Below are 9,117 nucleotides of genomic sequence, written 5' to 3' on the forward strand. Positions count from 1 at the left end.
ACTGGTTGGAAAAAACTGATTTATTGAGTGACAAAAAAGAAGTAAAACGGTGAAAAAGGCAAAAAAGTGTTTTGTAAGTTATTTAACACTCATAGTGACGTTAGTAAAAAGTGATGTGCGAACTGTGAATTCCATGACAATTTTCTTTTAATCGAAGTCCTTATTTTTCTATAGGGGACAAGTTTTTAATCATGAGTTGGCAAAACGTTCTTTTTTTTTTAATCACATTTAGTTAATACTTTCGCCAAGGGACTTCATTTTATATCAGTACTCTGTACATGTACAGAATTCATAAATACAAATTGGACACTACATAACTTTCTGCTATTTAGTTTTATTGGTAAACACTCAGCTTAACACTCGTAACTAAATTTCCTATTTCAATTGCAACTATGATTGGGTTATCTTTATTTTATTTTTAAATTCATAGTATGCACTCAGGAGGAGTTGATAAGAAAAAGTGATTTTAGGCTGTTTTATTCAGAAATTATTGGTGGTGTCCTATCAACAAATTTTTATTGTACCTAACTATTTAAAAATTAATGTAATGCCATAGGACGTCATTTTGACATTTTTGTTCTTGGCCATCTATGCGTCAAACTCTAGGCTGTCACCCGCCGCCCAGCGGTTTTTGCACTACGCTGCTGGCTGTCGTGTTCATAAGCGTCGCCATTTTATTTTGTACTTCGCCACAGCGTCAATTATAACTTAGTGTTATTGTGGTTACTTAAAACCACCATGTATGACACTGAAGATGATCAATATGAGGAAGAAGATGTGGAAGAAATATCATCGGAGCTCTGGCAAGAAGCTTGTTGGATTGTCATCAATGCCTATTTTGACGAGAAAGGTTTAGTTAGACAACAGTTAGATAGTTTTGATGAATTTATTCAGATGTCCGTGCAACGTATTGTTGAAGATTCTCCACCTATTGAACTTCAAGCAGAAGCACAACATTCATCCGGTGAAATCGAAACACCTCCCAAGTATCATTTAAAGTTTGATCAGATTTATCTTTCAAAACCAACCCATTGGGAAAAAGATGGTGCTCCATCGCCTATGATGCCTAATGAAGCACGTTTGCGTAATTTAACTTATTCTGCTCCATTGTATGTTGATATTACTAAAACTATTGTTAAAGAAAATGAAGATCCAATTGAAACTCAGCACCAAAAAACGTTTATTGGTAAAATCCCCATCATGTTAAGGTCCACATACTGCCTGCTGAGTAATCTTACTGACAGAGATTTAACTGAATTGAATGAGTGCCCACTTGACCCTGGTGGTTATTTTATTATTAATGGATCAGAGAAAGTGTTGATTGCTCAAGAAAAAATGGCAACAAATACTGTTTATGTATTTAGTATGAAAGATGGTAAATATGCTTACAAAACTGAAATTCGTTCCTGCCTCGAACACAGCTCAAGACCAACATCAACTCTTTGGGTTAACATGATGGCTCGCGGTGGGCAAAGCATTAAAAAATCTGCTATTGGACAAAGAATTGTTGCCATTGTACCCTACATTAAACAGGAGATACCCATAATGATTGTATTTCGAGCACTTGGATTCGTAGCTGATAGGGATATATTGGAACATATTATTTATGACTTTGATGATCCTGAAATGATGGAAATGGTGAAGCCCTCTTTGGATGAAGCTTTTGTTATACAGGAACAGAATGTGGCTCTTAACTTTATTGGGGCAAGAGGTGCAAGACCTGGTGTTACTAAGGAAAGGCGTATAAAATATGCCAGGGAAATTTTACAAAAAGAAATGTTGCCTCATGTTGGTGTGTCCGATTTCTGTGAAACAAAGAAGGCTTATTTCTTAGGGTATATGGTGCATAGATTGCTCTTGGCTGCATTAGGTCGCCGTGAGTTAGATGACAGAGATCACTATGGAAATAAGAGATTAGATCTTGCAGGTCCCCTGTTGGCTTTCCTTTTTCGAGGGTTATTTAAGAATCTACTTAAAGAAGTGCGGATGTATGCCCAGAAATTTATTGACAAAGGAAAAGATTTCAATCTTGAATTAGCTATTAAAACAAAAATTATCACTGATGGCTTAAGATACTCATTGGCTACTGGAAATTGGGGAGATCAGAAAAAGGCTCATCAAGCAAGAGCTGGAGTGTCACAAGTATTGAATCGTTTAACATTTGCTTCAACACTCTCACATTTGCGGCGTGTTAATTCGCCCATTGGACGTGATGGTAAATTAGCTAAGCCTCGCCAGCTTCATAACACCCTTTGGGGAATGATATGTCCAGCTGAAACCCCAGAAGGTGCTGCTGTCGGATTAGTAAAGAATTTGGCTCTTATGGCTTACATTTCTGTTGGAAGTCAACCTTCGCCAATTTTAGAGTTCTTGGAGGAATGGTCTATGGAAAATTTGGAAGAAATAGCACCATCAGCGATTGCAGATGCTACAAAAATATTTGTAAATGGTTGTTGGGTTGGAATTCACAGAGATCCGGAACAGTTGATGGCAACTTTAAGAAAGCTGAGACGTCAAATGGATATTATTGTGTCTGAAGTAAGTATGATTCGTGATATTAGGGATAGAGAAATTAGAATATACACCGATGCAGGCAGAATTTGCCGTCCCCTGCTGATTGTAGAGAATGGAGCATTACTGCTAAAGAAAAAACATATAGATCAACTCAAAGAAAGGGATTATAACAATTATGGTTGGCAAAACTTAGTAGCCAGTGGTGTTGTTGAATACATTGATACTTTGGAAGAAGAGACTGTTATGATTGCAATGAGTCCTGATGATCTTGCTCAAGTAAAGGAATATGCCTACTGTACTACCTATACTCATTGTGAAATTCATCCAGCAATGATTTTAGGAGTTTGTGCATCAATTATTCCATTTCCAGATCATAACCAAAGCCCAAGAAATACTTACCAAAGTGCTATGGGTAAACAAGCTATGGGTGTTTATATTACCAATTTCCATGTGAGAATGGACACCTTAGCTCATGTATTGTACTACCCTCACAAACCATTAGTAACAACAAGATCTATGGAATATTTGCGTTTTAGAGAATTGCCTGCCGGAATTAATTCTATTGTTGCAATCTTATGTTATACGGGATACAACCAAGAAGATAGTGTCATTTTAAATGCTTCTGCTGTTGAAAGAGGGTTCTTTAGATCCGTTTTCTACCGATCTTACAAAGATTCAGAATCAAAAAGAATAGGGGACCAGGAAGAGCAATTCGAAAAACCGACTAGACAAACTTGTCAAGGAATGAGAAATGCTTTGTATGATAAGTTAGATGATGACGGAATTATTGCTCCTGGTATAAGAGTTTCAGGGGATGATGTAGTTATAGGAAAAACAATTACTTTACCCGAAAATGATGATGAATTAGAAGGAACAACTAAACGCTATACAAAACGTGATGCTTCAACGTTCTTGCGTAATAGTGAAACTGGTATTGTTGATCAAGTCATGCTAACACTAAATAGTGAGGGCTACAAATTCTGTAAAATACGAGTGAGATCTGTACGTATACCTCAAATTGGCGATAAATTTGCTTCTCGCCACGGTCAAAAGGGTACTTGCGGTATACAGTACAGACAAGAAGATATGCCCTTTACTTGTGAAGGTTTAACTCCCGATATCATTATCAATCCTCACGCCATTCCATCTCGTATGACCATTGGTCACTTGATCGAGTGTATTCAAGGAAAGGTATCATCAAATAAAGGTGAGATCGGTGATGCCACGCCATTTAACGATGCTGTAAATGTGCAAAAAATTTCTTCATTATTGCAAGAATATGGCTATCATCTACGTGGTAATGAAGTTATGTACAATGGTCACACTGGAAGAAAGATAAATGCTCAAGTTTTCTTGGGTCCTACATATTATCAACGTCTAAAGCACATGGTAGACGATAAAATTCACTCAAGAGCTAGAGGACCAGTGCAAATTTTGGTCCGACAACCTATGGAGGGTAGGGCGAGAGACGGAGGTCTTCGTTTTGGTGAAATGGAACGTGACTGCCAAATCGCTCACGGCGCAGCACAATTTCTAAGAGAGCGTCTATTCGAAGTATCCGATCCATACAGAATTCATGTTTGCAATTTTTGTGGTTTAATTGCAATTGCTAATCTTCGAAATAATACATTTGAATGCAAAGGATGCAAAAACAAAACTCAGATTTCCCAAGTTAGACTTCCATATGCTGCAAAACTTTTATTCCAAGAGTTAATGTCAATGAACATTGCACCACGGCTGATGGTTATTGCTTAAATGTTACAGTAGAATTAAGAATAATGTTTTTGATGAGAAATAAATAAAAAAATCTAATAACATTTTAAAGAACTTTTATTATCACAAACCACAACATTAAATGCAGCTTAAATACAACAGTTACAATAAAAAATGTACATTCATGCCTCTTGTACTGGTAAATTTATGACTTGCAAAATTAATAAACATTTCATATCATTAACATTTCATAAATACCTACTAAATATGTGAGGTAAAGTTTGGTAAGGTAGCTGTTTCATAAGAAAATCATGATAACATTAAAAATTTAACATAATAAATTACAATTGATGCAACAAAACGAATATACATACATATATGTAGAATTTGTATAACAATATTTAGTATTTTATGTTATCTGACATCACATATTGAGTTATTTTTTAAAAGGCAGCTATAAAAGATTATTTACAATGTAACGAATAATCGCAGATAGAATCTTAAAAGTCAGTGATAATTCTTAAAATATATAAGGTATGTTTAAAGAGAGCGTGTACTTCTAAGAAGCTAAATTAAGTACTATATGAAAGTGCTAAAACTTGTGTTGTCTTATAACGAGTATGAAAGTAAAGTAAATGAACAATAACTTTTTTTATATTTGCATGTAGCATTAAATATTTTGTAAAGAAAGAAGCACCAATAAATATTTCATTGCTGTACAACGCTTTTTACTTTAATTATATTTGATTGATATGAATAAATAAAACAAAGGACGTTATTATGTTATTATTTAGGCAGTACGATTCAGACGCTAACTGCCAACTGCACCGTGTTAGGTGTGTAGAAGTTAAAAATTATCCTAAAAATCTATAAAAATATCAAATGTGTTCTTTGGAACATACAGAAGACGATTGAACGGTCATATTATTGTAGTCTGAATGTATAGCCTTTAGTGATGTTAAATTCATGTGAAAACTATACATAATTTGTTCATGTCAATAACAAGAATGATCCATTTCATTTATGCACACAGTGGGACGTTTGATAAGTATTACAAATATAGAATTTATTAATATTTTGCTCTTAGTCATCTTTTGGTAAAATTACTGTGGGGCGGGAAGAGCTCTTTGTTCCTGACTATCTTCTTCCTTAGGTCGACTCCATTTTATCATAGTTTCAGGAGATCGATACAAGAACACTAATTTGGCGAAGAGGTCCTCTTCCAATGTCAACTCGAGTGCTTCGCGAACCTTTAAATGAAATTATAACAATCGTTAATCAACAATTCATTAATTACTGAAAGAGTTCCATAATAAAGTACTATTCATAATGTTATCTTGGTAAATTTAGAACGCTAAATAACAGATACTGATTTTAGTATGGAAAGCTGGCATATAAATACAATTTTTGTATACCCTATGTAAAAATATATATTACTTACCAAGTATATGTCGAGGCAGAGTTGTAGCACCCGATCCACATTGGGCAGATCGTCGAACATGATCTTTGTGTAGATGCCAGAGAAGAAGCCGCGCAGGACACGGGACGCCAGGAACACAAATGTCGTGTACAGACCGATGATACTGAAATTTAGTTTTAGGCACATGAGGAAATTTCATTTGACGAGCGGATATACGATTATTAACAACCACGCGAATCCAGTAACGTGAAAATATGCCTGACTGATGTATTATTCTCTAGATGATAATTGAAAAGTCAAGAGCTACTGGCTATACTTTCTTCAATGAAATCATACAGTACAAATTAATCATGATTTCATATTGTTATACTAAAACGATGAAATTATGTGTGTATATATATTTATACATAGTAGAAATTAGCAAAAAAATTGTTGGCTTTATTAACATACAATCTCTATGAGAGTAGCTATAAACTGGATAGCTACAGGTAAAAATTGAACTTACCCGCCTCCTGATATGAAGTTAAGCGTTTCTGGAAACAGTTTATCGTTGAACGTGTACATGACCAGCATGTCGCAGTTGTTCATCGGTATCGGTGCGAGCGGATCCTGAAACGATGTTGCAGTGAAATTTGTACTTAATGAAACATACGCTTAAGGTAATCTTTCGATATTAACGCGAAATTTTGAGATGTTTTAGATTTGTTTTGAAAATATTGATAAAAATCTTGTAAGAGAGTGTAATCTTTTTTATAATGCATACACAAGAGTTTTATGTCAAATGTTCGATAATAGCATTGGATTCAGTAATAGTACATTTGAATTAAAAATTTACCCTTTCGTCGCATGATTCGTGGACTCTCCAGTAGCTAGAATTTCTGTCTCTTTCTAATCGTAATTTTACGTCTCTATAAGACTTCGCTTCATCATCTGTAAAAAAATTATTAAATTTGTGTTCTTAAAATAATTCTCATCTTTCAACGCAACCAACAAATACTTAACACTTTTCACATTTTATTCTGTCAATTTAGGCAAGTGCTCAATCAAACCGTGTTTCAATAATAGTCTTTATTGGAGTTGAAAATTTAATTAAACATTTTCGTAACCATGAATTTTATTTCTTACATCCATCAGGACCAGGAGGCATCAATTGAAAAGCGGCTTTTGTAGTTCCTTTATTAAACACTTTTACGAACTTTGGGAATAGATGTTTAACGTTCAACCTAAAACAAAGAAAACAAACAAAAATTTTACATCTTATTTACTAAATAATTGAATTTACTTTCTATTCTATCATAGGATATTATACTATTGCACTTATAAACTTTACCTTTTTATAATATACTGTTGGTACTAGTAATAGTATTAGTTATATAGGGGGAAAATGTTTCTACCATTTTTTTCAAACCAATTTATAGGATTATATAAGGAATACTTAATCTATATAAAAAAGCGCCTATTTTGTGTGATACCTACCACACAAAATAGGCGCTTGACGTTGAGTTGCAGAAAAAGTGCCCATCTTATTATTATATAATATAAAGTATAAGCAGATACATGGAGTATATATAATATATAAATCTCACCAAACGTCCGGACGCGCCGTGCCTGCCAATAAATTAAGTAAAGTATCTCTTTCGGGATTTCTCTTTCCATTAATGAATGCCTCCAGCGGTACTTCTCGATTATTCTCTATGGTTGGCGGATTTTGCGGATTATTACTCGGATGTGTTATAACGTATGTGAATTTCACGGAAAGTGATGCATCTGAAAAGAACAGAAATTTATATGTCCACCGGTTTAGATGTTTCCCTGTGTGATAATGTTTGAACATATTAATTACACCACTTATAACTCAAGAATGGCCTAAGTGGTTTTTGGATTGATTGACTGGGATTAGCTACTATATAAAGCGTGTAATTTGAAAGACAACGAAAAAAAACCTCACTACCTGAGTGGAACCAAACGATCAGCGAAACCCTACTAATATTATAAATGTGAAAGGAATCCTATCCGTCTATCTCTTCTTCATACATAACCTATTGAACCGATGTGGATGATATTTGGTACAAAGATAGTTTGAGACCTGAGAAAGGTCATGAAATACGTTGTACCCTGAAAAATCCCATGCTAACAGAACTGTGCGAAATTTCCTTAGACCAATTCGGCAAAGTCAGTTTATATATAAAACAAGTTTCCGCCCGCGACTTTGTCCGCGTGAAATAGTAAATTTGGGCTCACGCTAAATCACAGCGCACGCAGTGGAAGCTCTTAATGGGAAAATAATCTGCTGTATAACATCCATATAGACGCAAAGCACGACTTACTGGAGAGCGCCTCCCGCTCGAGCCGGTCGAGCTCCGGCGGCGAGATGTTCCACACGGCGGTGGAGTTGGGGTTGATGGTGACGACCGCCACGTCGTTGTACATGTAGTTCGAGAGGAACGTCTGCGCGGTGCGGTCGCGCGCGTACATGTTGCTCAGCTGCGTGTAGTCCTGCTCCGTGAAACTGGAAGCAATACCCCCCCCACCACCACCGGTTTTGTTATTGTTGGCGTGTCTATTTGTACAGGATAATATAAGAAATATCTCGGCGTACACAAAAATATAGGTAATCAATGATAAAAGTTATAAGTTGCATTGAAAACTACACAGCATAGTGTGCAAATTTGATTAAAATCGGTTGAATACTTCGGGAGTCCATTACGGTATATGTGTCAAAAAACCTTTTTTTTTTTAATAACAAATTTATAAATTAGTTAGACTAAAGCTTTAAGAGACTTAAATACAGTCTTTGGAAATCACACGAATAAAAATTATTTGTATAAACTTACACATCAATATTATGTGATTGCGCCGACATTTGATAAACAGGCAGGAAAGGTCCAATGCGTATTTTGACAGTTACATCTGTGGGCGGATTGGGCTCACCGACCTACGCAAAACAATAACAATGTAAAATCTTCGATCTGTGAACTTCTTTATCGTTAACTAGCTATTCGCCCCGGCTTCGCCCATTGTACGTATATGCTATTCAATGAACTTGTAGCATCTAATGGAGAAAGAATTTTTGAAATCGGTCCATCCGGTTTTTGTGTGACAACTTTACAAAGATACAAAGTATGAAAGTTTCCTCTGTATAACATTAGTGTAGATATATATAAAAACAAGGATTTTTTTAAGGATAAAGCCCTTTCTTGTAATCAAGATGTCAAATTACTTACGGAATTTCCAAAGGCAAAGAAAACGAGCGGAAACCAGATTATAGCTATGACAAATGCTAAGACCCCTCCTCCCAGTAAATATTTCGACGTTGTGGACTTTTTGACGCCGCGAGGTTGCGGGAATTCGTCTTCAACATATCGAGAACACTGGAAATATAAAATCAATTAAATTAAATAATTAAACAAGTAAATAAGCTTTACTAATTCAAGACTATACCGATTTAAATAGGTTTGGTAGACTCTTGA

At 35.3% G+C, this 9,117-nt stretch overlaps 2 protein-coding genes across 2 annotated transcripts; one reads left to right on the plus strand and one right to left on the minus strand.

Moving 5' to 3' along the window:
• The first annotated feature begins 574 nt into the window (after window positions 1-574).
• LOC119839564 (DNA-directed RNA polymerase II subunit RPB2) lies at window positions 575-4,332 on the plus strand. The gene has a single exon (XM_038365918.1). It carries the CDS (start codon window positions 739-741, stop codon window positions 4,267-4,269), a length of 3,531 nt encoding a protein of 1,176 aa, XP_038221846.1. The 5' UTR covers window positions 575-738; the 3' UTR covers window positions 4,270-4,332.
• LOC119839627 (piezo-type mechanosensitive ion channel component-like) lies at window positions 4,327-9,026 on the minus strand. The gene is made up of 9 exons (XM_038366027.1): window positions 8,872-9,026; window positions 8,482-8,582; window positions 7,975-8,156; window positions 7,234-7,414; window positions 6,773-6,870; window positions 6,483-6,577; window positions 6,153-6,256; window positions 5,669-5,810; window positions 4,327-5,477 (listed from the first exon to the last, which is right to left on the minus strand). Exons 2-9 carry the CDS (start codon window positions 8,508-8,510, stop codon window positions 5,331-5,333), a joined length of 978 nt encoding a protein of 325 aa, XP_038221955.1. The 5' UTR covers window positions 8,511-8,582; window positions 8,872-9,026; the 3' UTR covers window positions 4,327-5,330.
• Between the last annotated feature and the right edge of the window lie 91 nt (window positions 9,027-9,117).

Source organism: Zerene cesonia, chromosome 1, assembly GCF_012273895.1.
Source record: "Zerene cesonia ecotype Mississippi chromosome 1, Zerene_cesonia_1.1, whole genome shotgun sequence".
NCBI classification, from domain to species: Eukaryota; Metazoa; Arthropoda; class Insecta; order Lepidoptera; family Pieridae; genus Zerene; species Zerene cesonia.